Raw genomic sequence first — 16,601 nt, forward strand, 5'->3', positions numbered from 1 at the left:
TGTTGTTTGCAATTGTCAGTATGTCTGCATAAACTTGGGATCCAAAATTTGGAGTATAATAAACTAAGAACTGAGGAGTTGGGACTTGGAGTTCCATTCCTAGTGACCCGTCAGATTACAGTCGCACCCAGCGTAGTGTCAAACCGTTAGATTCTACGTTCTGTTTTGGCTTTGGAATGAAATGGAAACGTACACGATTTTTGATACGTTAGTGTAGGGTGACCACTTGTCCTTCTTGGGAAGATGTTTTTAACTCTTTGGCCTCAAAGTGTCATCAAGGGAATGACAGTTTTTACAAAGTAGTTGGTAACGTAGACGGTAGAAACAAGTCTGACGCCCTCTGTCCTGCGCTAGCACCCGCCAGCTCAGGAGGCGCTGAGTCTTCTACGTACACCGAAGGTGGTTCCTCTTGTAACCATTGCTTTCTTTCCCCTTATGTTCTCGGGTCCTGCAGTCACAGGAGTGAACAGGTCATGGCACGTCTAACAAAACGGCGACAGGCGGACACAAAAGCCATCCAGCACCTCTGGGCGGCCATCGAGATCATACGGAACCAGAAGCAAATCGCCAACATCGACCGCATTACAAAGTAAGTGCGTTTGAGATGTGTCCTTGTAAGGTTTCCTGTGAGATTTTTGGGGGGGAAAGTGCCAAAATGACTTACTTTATTACGCTCATCAACACACGACAGAATGATACCTTCCGCCCGTGTGCGCTGGTCAGAAGAACAGACACAGACGGCAGCTCGCGTTAAGATGTTTAATGAATACCAGAGAAGTAAAATACCAGTGTGTACGGTTTATAGTAGCTTTTTAATAATTAAAGGTTTTTTATTAAAAAGGCTTTGCATTTGTTTCTCTGAGTTCTTAAGGGAATAAAGCTAAATTCATCTCTTCACAAATGTTTGCATGATACGTTTTGGTAATTTAGATGGAATTTCTTTATTCTTTGTACAGCTTCCTTAGACGCTGCCTGTAAAAATAGGAAACAGGTTATTTATGAGCCCCTTTAATGAAATGCTTATTTTGTCCTTCTTAATAAGTCACAGAATGGAGCACCACATATTTTTGTCTCTTAGCTGCATTCTGCTAAAGATCGTAAAGGCTGCTCACGCGGGGCAGGACCGGAGGAGGGGGTTGCTCTGTGCTGCTCCAAGTCTGTGTTGACCCTGTAAGCGCTTGAGTTCACCGTGTACACCTCCTGCCCTGCAGGCCAAGAGAAGGAAAATAGGTAACACTTAGGGACAGTAAGAGTAAAATAAAGAGCACATAATAAGTCAAATTAATATGTTTTTATGAAAAGCAAATAATTTGAGGTTATGTTACAAAGTACAAGTTATAGTGAGGTCATACCGGCCTGAAAACATTTTTTCCAAACTTCAAGAACAAGAAGTGTCAGTATTTTCCTGTGGCTGCAATTTTCTTTAAAATAAACCACGGTTTATGTATATTAAAGTTACTTGTGGAAGAATGTGGAGATCAGATGCTGCTCATTGGATTTAATGTTTAACTTAGGGTCACTGACTGAAACAGAGCAGTGTCTCTCCCTCCCCCAGCGCCGTGGAGCTCCCTGCCCAGGGCGCTTGCCGGTCCTCGCCGGGGCCGCGTGCGCACAGATGTCTGTCAGTGGGAGCCCACGCCCACGGGTATCCGGTACCCTGTCCCCTCTTCATCAGCACAGGCTCAGGCCGCCGAGGCTGACTTTTCTCCATGCGTGAAGGTCCGTAGATCTTAAGGTGGTAGAAAGAAACATACATATTCACCTACCAAAAAATTAACGTCTTACCAGTGGCGGCCGGGATCTCCCCCTTTCCGAGGGCCGCTCTTGCCCGTTCTGGGCACCCGCCATGGTGTCCATGCTGTGGTCACAGCCTGCCTGTCCTTAGTTCCCCGCGTCGCCATCGGCCCCAAGAGGGGCTGTGTGCATAGCCAGCTGGCCTGGGCCCGAGCGTCTGGGCCACGCTGGTGTCCTTGTCACCTGGCTGGAGCAGGTTGGGAGGAGTGCTGCCCCCACCCCCACGATGGGCAGTCAGGAGTCTGGTCTGTATTCTGAACAGGTGAATTCTTCCCAAGTCCTTGGTTAACTTAGATCGAGACGCTCCGCTCCGTTACAGCCGAGCCTGAACATGATTGTCATCTCATCGTTACACACGTGTGACGTTCCTGTTGGCCCTGGCGCGGCTATGGTGGGGGAGGCACGTGTGCTCTCAAGGACCCCTTCTCTACCACATCTGGTGAGAACGAAGGCTCCGCGGCTTCCAGCACACATGCCCTCTACCCTGTTGGGAAGCCTGGCAGACCCTGAACACGGCAGTAACTTCTGTGTGATGTTCAAGCTCTGCTTGGTTTGTTTCTCTCAAAAGTGCCTTTGAGGCCCTCTTCAGTCTACAGCTTCTCATTCATCCTCATGGTGGTTTGCTTTGCACTTTATTTATTGAAGACACGCGGTCGTTGGCTCTGGCTGGTCGCATCTGGCGATGTATTTGTTTCTCTGCATTTCATGGGAGTGGATAGTTGCCCTTGAGGCTTGGGTGGGGTGAGACCCGGTCACAGGTGCCCTGTCCTCCGACCGAGAGGCCGTGGTGCGGGTTCCTCGTGTGGGCAGCTTGGTAGCCTTGATGTGTATCAGCAGTGCCAGTAATTCATTAAGGATTGCCACACTGTGGTAATCTAAGTTCATCTTTCTGCTGTAAACCGGGATTGCTTCTGTGAGGACCCAGATTTGCCATCATGTGCTCTTGGGCAGTCCTCCGGTGTGTTCACGTCCGAAGGTAGAAAAACAGACGTTTTCCCTTTTTTGCCAGTTTTTAAAATAGCATCCTCTAATGGTAGCCAGTTTTTTTAATGTCATTTGGAATTCAGGCATTTCAGTACTTTTGATATACTTCAGTCCATTTCTGACAAAATCCTGACTTATGCTCAGACTTTTCCCGTCTTCACCAGTTGGAGCCTCTCCATGTGGACTCCTGAAGTGGGGTTCTGCTTTCTCACCTAATGGGATTTTTAGGCTCACCTCTTTTGCAGCCCATCCCAGACCTAGAACCTTTGATTTCTCCAAGGGGCTCTGGTTTCTGTCACACAGAAATTGAGTCTCAGAAGCATGTCTGGCCCTCTGCGTGCTCACTGCGGCTTGGTCTTTCCCGGCCTTCTCATGGGCAAATACAATGTAAGAGAAGGAAACACCTATGAATGCATACTTTTATTTTTGTTGGAATTTGTGGCTACTGGATTTTCTGTAACTCTTCTACCAAAAATCTTTATTTCTTTTCTTACACAGTGAGGGGATCGTGAATCGTAGTTACTCAGTTGTTGTATCCAACATTATTTACCGAGCGGCTGGAGAGGAATGACACCAACGCTGTACCCGGTCCTGTGTTTCCTGGAAGTGGTGTAGGGTGTCATCCCTGTTCTCGCACCGCTGGAGCGAGTCTAACCAGCCGAGGGGGACAGGGGCAGTTGCCTGGCACACTGTCTTCTCACGACGAGCATTGTTCCCTCTGTGGTCGGTGTGTGTCTCATGGTCACGAGCAGCCCTTCTCTTGGGGTCCAGAGTGCATTCTCTGGTCGATTTCTTTTTTATATTCCTTTCCCCCAGTTTTACTGAGATACGGATGACATACGATACGGTGTTTATACACAGTACAACATCGTGATTTTGTGCTTGTACCCACTGCGAAACGATCACGTCATCCTGTTCAGGCAGCTCTGTCCCCTCATGTGGTCGCACATTTTGTTTCTCGTGGTGAGAACTTTGGAGACTTCCTCTGTCAGCGCCTTTCAAACCCACGTCCGTTATTATGAACAGGAGTCAGCATGCTGAACCCGACATGCCCGGGACAAATTTCTCTTATAACTGGAAGTTTGTACCTTTTGCTCCCTTCCCCGTTTCACCCACCATTGGCCACCACCAACCTGTTCTGCAAGTCTGGCGCTCGGTCTTTTTAGCTAACATGTGAGAGAGGGTGCAAGGTTAGGGCGCTACTGTCTGACCTACTCTGCTTAGCTCAGTGTCCTTGGGGTCCCTCACACTGGCCCTGAATGGTGGGATTTCGTCTCTCACGGCTGAGTCGTCGCCGCGTGTGTGCGCCACGTCGTCCTCATGCACACCTCTGCCAATGGGCACGTGGGCCGTTTCCACGCTGTGGCCGCGGCGAAGAGTGCTACCATGGACGTGGTGGGGCGTAGACAGCTTTTTGAAATAGCGATTTCACTTCTTTCGGATAAACAGCCAGACGCGGGATTGCTGGGTCGTGTGGTCGTTCTGAGCAGTGTTTTGAGCAGCCTCCGTGCTGGCTTCCCGAGTGGCTGCACCGTCTGGGAGATCCGTGGTCAAGACTTGGTGGGAACTGACCTTCAGGTTCCCGCCGGTTCGTCACAGTGGTTGCAGCCTGCTGACTGTGTCAGTTTGGACATAAAGTCCTTAGCTCGACTGTTTTCTTTCTTCGGCGTGTTTATGTGTTCTGTGTGCCGTCTGCGGGCCTCTTGTGGTCGCCACGCGCCCCAGGAAAGAGGCCTGTGCATTTTTTACCAGTTTCTTTTAAGTCTCTCCCTGTTTTTAGAGCAGAGTTTTGTTCTGTTCAAGAAGTGTAACTAACAGAAACTTCTTTGGTGGGTTCTGTTATTTGGGGTGGAAAGTGCTTTCACCGGAGGAGTCCGTCTGAAGTCAGAGTATATGTGTGGCATTAAGTTTGATTTTTAATGAATGGTCAGGCTGTCCCTCTCACTTAAAGGTGCGTGTTTATAAACTGGCCATTGATGATTATATAAAATTCCATAGTCCTCACTTGAGAGCTAAATAGACACAAATAAATTTTGGTATCTCAGTAAAAACATTTTACATTTTTAGACATTAAAGTATGGTTTGTGATGCTTAATCATCATAAAATTGAAACCAACAAGTCATTTTATCTTAAAAAATACAGGCGTCATTTGAGGTGAAGGTAAACACAGGCAAGATTTTATATGAAACAAATATTTATAACATTTTTATGCTTAAGATCATGATGTTAGCTCTTGTTTTACAGTTTTTAAGTCAAGGAACAAAGATTAAGAATCATAGGCAGGGACACCTGGGGGGCTCAGTTGGTGAAGCATCTGCCTTCACCTCAGGCCATGCATGGTCCTGGGGTCCTGGGATCGAGCCCCACATCAGGATCCCTGCTCAGCGGGGAGCCTACTTCACTCTCTCCCTCTGCCCCTCCCCTTGCTTGTGCTCTCTCTCTCTCAAATGAGTAAAATCTTTTAAAAATATATATATATATGACAGCAAAATCAGTAACAAATGAAATTTAAACTTTCAACCCCTGAGAGTTCCTGTATTATTCATAATTCATTATGTCATTTACAGTCACCTGTATTTTAATATTCCATAAAATAAGTCATATATGTCACTTCTGTTCCGTCTTAAACCCACACATGTACTCACATCTAACTTGGATAATTATAACGCGGCATTAGCGTTTCATAAAGTATTCTCAGTAATAGTCACGACAGAAATGCATTCTGTTGAAGCAGGGATGGATTTTATGTTCATCTCTGCCAATGTCACGGGCTAGTTTGTGCCATTGCAAGAGGTCACAGTTCTGTGCCAGCTGGACAGGGCGAGTGACCCTTTCTGTTTCCTTGCTGTCTCGGATACTGTGACCATGTGTTTCTGGAGTGATGTGCTTGACGCGTGTGATTAGGCTGATGTGGGGCCGGAAGACTCTTCCCATTCCAGTTAAGAGTGTCAGATCAGGACATCAATTAATGACCTGTATCGCTTACTCTAGGATCACACCCCAGGTAGAACTGTGCCCTCTGACCTCTTGTGATACGTTTGCAGTGATCGCGTCCTCCCGAGTGCCGCCTGTCACTACGGACAGGGGTAAGCCTGCACTGGGAGCCGTCTGCGTGCAGCTGACGTCTCAGGTTCCAGGAGGCACGCTCCATCTCTGTACTGACTTGTCGAGAATTCACTCCATGAAACACCTAGAACTGTGAAGTTACCATTTTGCTTTGTCTCTGTGTCATTTTCTTTCCTTTTTTGGCAGACAACACAAAAATAAGGAGTGTTTCCCAAATTTGTGTGTGCTGCTTACAAGGGGCCATGCTGATCTCCTGTGTGTCATTTGGTCTTAGCGCGTGTGCTGTCAGAGCGAGCCCTCTGTGGATTCCACTCCCTTACTGGGTTTGCCGAAGAGGAGGGGATGGCCATGGCCTGCTGCGTCTTTGGAAACAAGTTATGTTGAAAAACCAGCAGTTAATATTACGCTGTGGGTACAACCCCAAGAATTCTTCACAAAGTTACCAACTGTGTACCCATTTCAGTCTGTGATGATTTATTCTTTCTTACCTTTCTTCCGTGGCAGCAGACGCACTTCATCCCTGCTCACACCAACTCTACTTTACGTAATAACAGCCTTGCAGAAGTAGCAGGTTCTGAAGAACCGTAATACAGTACAGCTCCACAGTGCGCTTTCTCGTGCTGAATTCTCAGGACACTCCTCCCGGCTTGGATTACTGTCGAGCTGTTTCCGTGTTTGACATTTCTCTGCAGCTCTGCGAAGGAGACATACAGACAAGGCACAGAAAAGCATAACCATTGGAGAGTGAGCGAGTGTGATCCAGTAATAGGAGAGGCATCGCAGACGGCCCGGGGTTCCGCCCCACATGCTGGTCTGTGCTGATGGATGCACTCCTGGCCGTGGTCAAGGGGCTGCTGGACATCAGGAAGCTGGGGAAGGCCTGCGTTAGTTGGGCCTGGGAGGGTGGGTGGGATTCAGGTCTGGGAGACTCAGAGCAGAGGGACTGAAGGGGTTTTAGGGAAAGGAGATGAAGATGCAGGGAGCCAAACAGGGAGGGCCTCTGAGGCTAACCCTGAGATTTTTATCCTGGATCTAGAGGGCGACATTGAGTGCGTTTGGAATGTGGAAGTAGTGAGTAAAAGACAGTACTTTTCGCTCCCTGGGGAGATGGAACAGGCCTCTTTGGGGTCTAGAGGGGGCCTGCTCCTCCCTTTTCTGGCCCGAGTCTGAGCCCACCTCGTTCCCTGTCCGCACTAGCAGCAGGGTCCTGTCTGGGCTTCTGGCCGCCCACACGTGCAGTCTCTGTTGTTTCCCATCTCTGGTATCAGAGGTGTTTTTCCAGAGCACCATCTTATCAAATGCTGCATGACTGAACGCTTTCTCTGTTGCTCACAAAGCCTAAATTCCCACCCAAGGTATTACTAGCTGAGCCTGCCACTTCCCACCCAGTGTGCTGTGTCCTGGGGCCCCTGATCCATGGCCCCCCGATGCGTGGTTGTCCTCACTCTGCCTGGGATGCTGAACCCCCTGGACTCATCTGCCAGACAGACCCCTCTTGAAGTCACGTCCCGAAGAGGTCGTTCCTAACCTCTTCAAGTGAATGTAAGCCTTACCCTTCTTTGGTATTTTTCTAGATTATAGGTCTAATTCTTTTTTTTTTTTTTTAAAGATTTTATTTATATGTCAGAGAGAGAGATTGAGAGAATGAACATAAGCAGGGGGAGTGACAGGGGGAGAAGCGGGATCCTTGCTGAGCAGTGAGGCTGATGCAGGACGTGGTCTCAGGACCCCGAGATCATGACCTGGCCAAGGCAGACGCTTGACTGACTGAGTGACCCAGGCGTCCGTCTCTGTGTTCTTCAAGACTCTGTTATGTCCCCATCGTGCACAAAGTGCACATACCTGCACGGGGCATCGCAGTAGACCCCCAGTGTCCTTTTCACGCCCTGCAGCTCCCCGCTCCGTCTTCCGTCTGACGACACTGGTCTCTTTGGTCTGAGCACTCTCTTGTTTTGATTATTTTGTATTTTTCCTTCATTAGTAGACAAAAATTTACCCTTTTTTTTTTAAGAAGATTTTATTTATTTATTTATTTGACAGACAGATCACAAGCCGGCAGAGAGGCAGGCAGGGAGGGGTGGAGGGAAGCGGGCTCCCCGCCGAGCAGAGACCCTGACGCGGGGCTTGATCCCAGGACCCTGAGATAATGACCTGAGCCGAAGGCAGAGGCTCAACCCACTGAGCCACCCAAGTACCCCAAAAATATACCCTTTTAAGAATCAACCCCGGTGTTCTGTCCTGTGAGGTACTTATTCGTTCCTCAGGAGAACCCGTCCCGTCCCCGTTGCTCCTGTGCACAGTGATGTGTACGAAATGCACTTGCATTACTTGTTAGAGGCTCTTATCCCTGAAACCATTTCTGCTTCCTTTGCTGATTGTGAGCACCTTGTGGGTGAGGCATGCGTCTTTCCTCCGGGTCCGTGTGAGGCACCGCTGAGACGAGGAGGCAGGGACAGGTTTCCTAATAATGAGAAATACTCAGTTGCATTCGTTGACAGTTTCAATTGGGCTCAGAATTGAGAGTTGTGGTTAATCTGCGACAAGCCCTGTGCTGTGTAGGATTTGTCTCGGTGAATTCTCCCAACTCCAGGAGGTCTGTGGTCATTCTCATGTGGCTGAAGACGGAGGCGGTCAGGCGGAAGGCTCTTGCCTGAAGGCGCAGAGGTTGCCAGTGGCAGACGCAAACACGAATGTCAGTCTCTCTGATGTTGTGGTCCAGGCTTCTGATCATTCGCTGTTTCCTTCTGGTATTTAATGGACGTGTTTCCTTGCACGTGTTGGAGACTTTAGTTCACTGTCCTGTACCTGTGCTTCCGCATCACCGTGTAACCGCCCTGACGTGCAGGCTAGCCTCACTTCGTGCATGAAGATGGCAAGGCTGTGTGAGCAAATTACTCGTTCCTGGCTAAGTTTTAGGAACAGCCTGTATCTTCAGAGTCTATTCTAAATGTTCAAATAAATTTCCTTGATGAAGGACCAATAAAGGTGTTCTTTAGCTTTTGAAGTTTTTGTTCAGTGAAATACTTTAAAAAATTTGTGTACCTGTCTGTAAAACACCTAGTGGCAGATCATTTGTGTAAAACACACAGTGTAACCATTGTTAAGTCGAGTTCAGTGGCGTGAAATACATCCGCTCCGCTGTGCAGCTGTCCCCACTGTTCCTCCCCATAACTCACATTGTCATGCGAAACGGAGTCTCTGCACCCACCGACCACTGGGTCCCCATCCCATCCGCACCCAGCACCCGCCGTTCCGCTCCACCTTTGTGACAAATCTAAGTCCCTCTCAGAGGGGGAATCGTATCCTATCTGTCCTCTTGCGGCGGCCGTCTCACTCAGCATGATGTCCTCAAGGTTCGTCGCTGCTGTGGCCTCACGGAGACTTCCTTCCTCCTTCGGGTTGGGGGACACCCCACCGCATGGACTGTGGCGTGCCCCGCATCTTGTGACCCACACACCCGGCCGTGGATACTGGGCTTGCTCCTGTGGGCTTGTTGTTGGGGCTGATGCTGGTGTGAGCCTGTGTGGACAGAGCTCCGAGACCCCGCTTTCCGTTGTTCAGGGGTTCAGACGCGGAAGTGGGGTTGGGGGTCATTCGGTAATTCTGAGTTTTGTGGAAGACCCTCCATCCTGGTCTACACACTGGCGGCCCCAGTTTGCTTTCCCGCCCACAGCGCATGGCGTTCCCCTTCCTCCGCCTCCTTGCCGACACCTGTCATTTCCTGTCTCTCGGGGTCTAGCCGCCCCGACAGGTGTGACGCGGCACCTGGTCGTGGCCTTGATGTGCGTTTCCCTGGAGGTGAGTGTCTTCTCACGGGCTTATCGGTCGCTCTCCTATCTTTGGGGACGTGGCTGTTCAGCTGCTTTTCCTGTTTTTGGAGTCGGGTTGGCAGTTAGTATCAGAAGTTCTGTTTCTATTCTGGACATTAACCGGATAGTAACTGGATATTTAACTGGATTATTCCGGATATTACCAGATGCACGATTTGTAGGTACTTTTCTGCTCTGCAGATAGTGTCTCCTGATGTGCAGCATTTCAGAAGTTTGGTGAAGTCCACTTTGTTTTTTCTTTGGTGGTCTGTGCCTTCGGTCACATCCAAGAAACCATTGCTGAATCCAGTGTCACGAAGCTTCTGGCCTACGTCTCTTCCAGCGTTTTATCGTTTTGGGCCTTACGTCGAGGTCTTTGATCCATTTTGAATTACTCGGTGTGTGTGCTCTTGGGTCGGGGTCCGGCTGCCCCCCCCCACCCCCCCGCCTGTGGACGTGCAGTTTTCCCAGCTCAGTCTGGTGAAGGCGCTGTGGGTTCCCCGTCGAGGGGTCTTGGCATCGTTGTGAGCAGTCCTTCCGCTGTCTCGTGAGGGTTTCTTTCTGGGCTGTCTGTCCCCCTCCCCTCGTCTGTCTGTCTCTGTGCCAACAGCACGCGGTTTGGTTACTGCAGTTTTGTGCGGTCGGTTTGGAAGGAGGAAGTGTGAGTCCTCCCGGTTCTTCTTCGGGGTCATTTTGGCCCTTTGGGTCCGTGGAGAGTCCACACGACTTTCGGGATGGGTTTTCTGCATCTGAAAGCGGTGTCGTAGCGCTTCTGATAGGGAGGGCACTGGACGCGTGGATGGCGTCGGTCCCGTTGACGTTGTAGCAATAGGACGTCCTCCGGCCCCCGAACGCGGGGCGGGTTTCCGTTTGTCTGTGTCTGGAGTTCCTTTAGCAGTGTCTGGTGGTGGTCGTAGTGCAGGCTTTCCCCCTCCGTGGCCAAGTTCGTTCCTACGTATTTTATTCTTTGAGTGATTTTAAACAATTGTTTTCATAATTTCCTTTTGAAATGGTCCATTGTTCCTGTTGGAAGTACGGCTGGTTGTATGACTTCGCATCCTGCTACGCTGCTGAATTCAGCCGTTAGTTACAGCCGCTTTTTGGTGGATTCTTCAGAGTTTTCTACATGCGAGATGATAATGTCTGCAGAGGTCATTTTCTTTCTTGTCTCCAAGTTGGATGCTTATTGTCCTTTTGTTATGTAAATGCTCGGTCTAGGAGTTGCAGCATCCTGTTTACTAGAAGTGAGGGAAGTGGGCATCCTCGTCTTGTCCCAGACCGCAGAGGAGAACCTCGTCTTGTCCCAGACTGTAGAGGAGAAGCTCTCAGCCGTAGAGCTGACCGTGGGGTCCGTGCGCTTGCTGTGTCTGACCCTCACCATGGTGAGGTGGTTTCCTCCGGTACCGCTGTGTTCAGTGTTCCGTGATGGGAGGATGGTTCTGTCCGATGTGCTGCTCAGATGCGCTTGTCCATTCTGTCAGAGTGGCGTGTCGTCCTTGGTTGGTGACGCGTGTGTGCTGAGCCACCCCTGCATCGGCGAGCATTATTAAAATGCCTTACTCTAAGTTGTGTAGTCGTAGTGCAGGACGCTTGGAAAAAAGAAAGCTGCAGATTAATCACCTGTAATTTCTATGTCCAGATTTGATTTATTTCTTTCTGGTCATTTTTTTCCTCAGCATTGTTTAGTGGTGACTGTTGCTGCATGGTCACTGTGAGTCACTACTGGCCATGGTCGTGCAGTGCTCCAGGTGGTGGGACCTAGTCCTGCAGTTTGGGAAGGAGGAGGGGTGAGCACGGTGATAGGTGCTGTACGGTTACGTCGTGTTCATTCATTTATTCGCCTTCAGACAACCACAGGGGTTGGCGCTGCTGACTTTACCGACGTGCCCTTGGACGAGCAGAGACGTGGGGTGGCTGGGCCTTCCCGCTGCACGTGCTCAGCCCTGCGTACGTCATCTGTCGGAGTCCTGCAAGGCTGCTGTTCCCGATACACACGTGTGGTGATCCCAACGCGAGCTGGGAGCTTGGAGGCAGTCGGCACAAGAACCGTGGTCCCAAACACACTCCGTGCGAGGCCTTGGCTCGTCATCCTGTTTGCCGCCTCCCGGCGCATCCACTGTCAGGGCCACGTGCACTTGTCCTCGCGCCACTGCTCTGTTCCTGGACAACGGGTGCTGGCGGGTTCCCGTTGGGTTCAGTAGTCTCCTCGCACCGTGTCTCCCTGCTTAGAAGGATCCTTTCCCGATGGACACTCGGGCTGTCTTGGGCGTCCCTCTGCCACAGACGGCCACCAGTGCAGACTGGAGGGGTTGTTGGCCTGCGAGTCCGGGAACGGGTTTCCTCCCGACCGTAGGACGTGCGGGTACTGACTGGGCTGAGCTCTCGCGGGGACGCCTGTGTGGTAGCCGCACACGGGGGTTCCACTCCCCATGTGCCCGCTGGTACTGGGGCTGCTCATTTGCACACGTGTTGTCACTCGTGTCTTAGTTTACGTTTCTTTGCTCGTTAGTGAGGTCAGACGGCTCACGGTGTTCTTACGCGGCGTCGGCCTTCCTCAGCTGCGGACGCCTGTCCTCCTTCATGTGTTTCCCCACCAGGCTCTTCTGCTTTTCTGTTGGTTTACAGAAGCTTAGGTTCTTCTGAACATTAATTCTTTTATGCATGTCATACTTCTAGAAGTTCTGTTGTCTGTTTACTAATGTTTCCCAGCTGTTCCTGTTAAACAGAAAATTTTAATTTTATAGTTATCAGATTCATTGTTTTTGGCCTAATGTTTTGTGCTTTAAAATTTTTTAATTTTTTTAATTTAAAAAAATTTTTTTTAAAAATTTATTTATTTGACAGAGAGAGACACAGTGAGAGAGGGAGCACAAGTAGGGGGAGTGGGAGAGGGAGAAGCAGGCTGCCCGCCGAGCAGGGAGCCCGACGCGGGGCTCCATCCCAGGACCCTGAGACCATGACCGGAGCTGGAGGCAGAGGCTTCCCTGACTGAGCCGCCCGGGTGCCCCTGACGTTTTTTATTTAAGGAATCCTTCTTAGTGAGACCTCAAGACTGTTGGGCCGCCTTGTCTTCTATCAGTGTCGCGTCTTACTTGCCACAGTTCCTTAATCCATCCCTGCTTCTCTCCATGCGGTGGGGAAGGGCCCTGTTTCTGTTTGTTTTTCTCTCTCTAGCGAGTCTTCCTTCCATTTCGACATCGAACCATTAGAGACAGAGACGCTTGTGGGAGATACCTGAGGGTTTGCGTGGTCATGCCGAGATTCGTGAGTCGTCTTCCCACCACTCTGCATGCCGGGATGGGTTGTTTTCAGTTTGTGAATCCATGAACGCCCAGAACCCCAGACCGGGAGGGGGCCCTGGCGCGCGCTCGTTCACCTGTTTGCTGAGCGTTGCGAGCCTGCGGGCTGCTGCCCTGCCGCGGAGTGCGTGACGTGTCGAACGGACGTGCACTGACTGCAGGGTCAGCCCTCGAGAAACTAGCTGCCTCCTCCGGGAAGTCCCTTCCCTTCCTTCCTCTGCAAGTGAAGGCCCCTGTGGAGGGCCTCCTTTCCTTTCCCTTTCCCCTTCCTTCCTTCCTTCCTTCTTTTCTTTTTGGAGACCCCACATGAGTGGGATTGGGGGTTGCAGACGGGGAGAGAGAGAATCTTAAGCATACTCCACACCCAGTGCGGAGCCCGACGCAGGGCTCAGTCTCTCACAACCCTGAGGTCATGACCTGAGCCGAAATCAAGAGTCGGACGCTTCACTGACAGAGCCCCCAGGTGCCCCATGTTGCCTCCATCTTAATGAAGATACAAAAAGGTGTCATCGCCCCTGGAGTTCCTCGTACCCCTTGGTGGTCATTGCCTTGCCCCCAGACGCAAGCACTGATCTGCTTTTCACCGGGCTGACTAGCTTTGCTGGTTCTAGAGTTTTATGGAAGTGGAACCCTACAGTCCATTCTTTTTTTTTTTTTTTTAAGATTTTATTTATTTATTTGACAGAGATCACAAGTAGGCAGAGAGGCAGGCAGAGAGAGAGAGGAGGAAGCAGGCTCCCAGCTGAGCAGAGAGCCCCATGCGGGGCTTGAACCCAGAACCCTGGGGTCATGACCTGAGCCGAAGACAGAGGTTTTAACCCACGGAGCCACCCAGGCGCCCCCTACAGTCCATTCTTCCCACGACTGACGTTTCCTGGTCCACATGGGTTGGGATTCACTTGCCATGCATCTTGGCAGTGGGTGGACACACGGCAGTTTGAGAGGCCGCTCCCCTGCTGAAGGGCACCGGGGAGACTTGCATTTGGGGCTGTTAGGGTAGACGTTGCCTGTGCTGTCCTGTGTGGGCAGAGGTGGTGTGTATCTGGGCCCGTGCCGGAGTGTGGAGCACCGGCCCCCGGGGGCAGTCGCGCTGGTGAGCGTGTGAGGCCGAGAGCCGGAGGACGGTGGGTGGTGGGTGGGTTCTCGTGTGTGCGTACGTCGTCTTCGCACACGTGTGTTAGATGCACTTCGTGTGCCGTGTCAGAGCACCGCTGGTTCCGCGGGGATTTGGGGGACAGTTAGAAAATGGTGTGAACAGAGGGCATCGTGCGTCTGATCCCCTGTGGGAGAGGGAGGTGCATGGAGGAGAGATGGGAGGGTCAGGACGAGGAGAGGAGCCGGAGCGAAGCTGCTGCAGGGCACTCGTGCGGGAAGCCCCACGGCTCGTTGGGAAGGAGCACCCCAGACCGGCTGGCTTGAGGGGTGGCCTCAGCCTCGTGGTGTCCGTGAGGGGTTCTGCTGCTCAGGTCTCTTGCAGTACGAACCCCAGAAAGAGATTTGCTCCCAGCGTTCTCCTGTGTCGCAGAGCTCATGCTGGGTGGCAGAGTCTGGTCCTGTGTCGCGTGGTGAGGCTGAGGCCTGGGTTGCGGTTTTAACGAAATGGTGGTGGTCGGGTCGAAGGACGAGCTGGAGGGCAGCCCGAGTCTTCCCCTGGACGGCTGCCCTTGCTGGGGCCGGCGCGGCCGGGGATGCTACGAAGGCCGCGAGGGCCAGAGCCCGCGCCGGGAGGCCCGTGCGCCGTGGCCGAGCTCCGCGTGTGCGGCCCGGGGGGGACGAGAGCACGTCGTACGTGGGCCACAGGGAAGGTGTCTTTCTTCCAGGTGAGACGCGCCTGCTGTTTCTTAAGTTTCCGTCTAACCGTAAAACAACTCAAGGTGTCACTTTACTGATGTTCATGAAGGTCGTGGCATAAGGAACGTCGTGACTGATGGCGTTTGGGGGAATGAAAGTGGAGACTTTCGTTTCCTGAAACAAAAAGCCTTTTACTGCCTTTAGAGTTAATGGGGGAAATGGAAAGTGTTGTTTTTGAGGGGGGAGGTTGTTAGTCCCCCCAAACCTTCACAGTGAATCTGTCAGTGAACACTGTCAATTATTTTAATAATAAATAGTAACACTGTGCATTATTTTAGCTCAGAAATGAGGGAAATTAAGATTCAATAGTTATGGTCAAACAGCAGGAATTAGGAAAGGAGGTAGACGCCGGCTCGTCGCACCGCGCCTTTTCTCCGCAGAGCCGCGGTGGGGCCTGCGATGCGGGAAGAGCTCCGTCGGCAGCCGAGCCCGCGGGCAGACGTGGAGGGGCCGGTGCCCGGGGCTCCGTCTGCCAAGCGAGCGGATGCCTGCCTCGGGCACGTCTTCCGCGGCTGCGCCCCTGGGTCTGTGCGAGGGAGAGCTGGGGCTCTGCGTGGTGCCGGCGTCCTCTAGTTCCGTGTTGTCCCCCGGATGCCGGACCAGCGTGGCTGTGTGACGTCGCGTCCCCGAGGAATTCCCCGCCGCAGACGCGGTCGGACGTCTCGGCCCCTCTCGGCTGGTGGGCTGCCCCTCAGCAGCGACAGCGCTGACTTCCTCGGTGGGAGACGCCGGAGAGTGGCGGCCGCGCCTTCCCCTCTGAGCGCACAGGGTTCGCGCCGCTGCGGGCCACGACCGGCGTGATCCAGGTCGCCCAGGGCACACTCCGGTTTGTTCAGTTTCATTCCAGAGAAAGGCCCCTAGATGCGGCGACTGCGTGGAGCTGCTCGTCATGTCTGGTTCCAGCCGAGGACACATCAGGCCTTGGTGGTGGCTCAGACTGAGCCACAGACGGGGTCGGATGACACGGCTTTCCCAGGTGTGTCGTCTCCAGCGTTGTGGTATGGGTCGCTGGGATCGAGTCGTTATTAGAAGGACTTAAGGCAGAGAATCGCTTAGGAAATAATCGCTTGTGAGATTTGTTTTGAAAGAACGTTCAGTAAGCAGCGGCTTCTTACCACTCAGCTGCATTTGTGTTTTTGTCTTGGGGCTCGCACAGTTGGGTCGGGGGACGCGCCGCGCTGGGCCCTGCAGCCTTCTGCTCGGTGCCGAGCGCTGGGCAGCAGCTGCGGGCCGTGCCCTGGAGGAGACCTTCGGGGCAGACTACAGGAAGGGGAGTGGGCAGGATGGGGGAAAGTAGGACTCACTGACACAGTCCAGAGAAATGGGGTAGAACATTTAAGTATCAGACATTTACGTACTGTGTCATGGTTGGTGCTACGTTTGGCCACTGTCTGTGCAAACCCAGCTTGCTAGTTCCACCTCCTCATTTGCTAAAGACACGTCCCTGTGGTGGGTCAGCAGCTTGTGAGACAGCGGAGGCCTGGCGTGACCTTACCCCGCTTTACCGACGTAGGGATTTGCACATGGAGTAAAGCTGCCTGATCAGCTAAGGAAGGAGCCCTGGGCTGGGGTCCTTGGTGGTCGTGAAGGTCAACTCTGTGGACTCCGTGTAATTGACTCAGGACATGCAGGTCTGCGGCTGGTCAAGCGGACAGACCCTGGCTGGCCCATGAGGAAGGGGTTGTGGCTCCCGCCTCACTCGGCATCGCCAGCACTCAGACCCCTTCCTACCTTTTCAGAAGAAGAGGTGAGATGTTCATGTCTAGGCCTTACTTGACGAGCTGGTTTGCGGACTTA

General features: G+C 52.0%; 1 protein-coding gene across 10 annotated transcripts in view; it reads left to right on the forward strand.

The window, feature by feature from the left end:
- The window catches only part of LOC111158629 (zinc finger MYND-type containing 11), a 121,050-nt gene that overhangs the window by 48,598 nt on the left and 55,851 nt on the right, over positions 1–16,601 (forward strand). For all 10 annotated transcript variants that reach the window (XM_022520790.1, XM_022520783.1, XM_022520778.1 and 7 more), the window contains one exon: positions 455–589. In XM_022520790.1, coding sequence (XP_022376498.1) covers positions 474–589 — 116 coding nt within the window. In that variant the 5' untranslated portion in view covers positions 455–473. The remainder of the gene's footprint in view (positions 1–454; positions 590–16,601) is intronic.

Source organism: Enhydra lutris, unplaced genomic scaffold (genome assembly GCF_002288905.1).
Source record: "Enhydra lutris kenyoni isolate GAN:26980312 unplaced genomic scaffold, ASM228890v2 scaffoldscaffold61, whole genome shotgun sequence".
Lineage (NCBI taxonomy): Eukaryota > Metazoa > Chordata > Mammalia > Carnivora > Mustelidae > Enhydra > Enhydra lutris.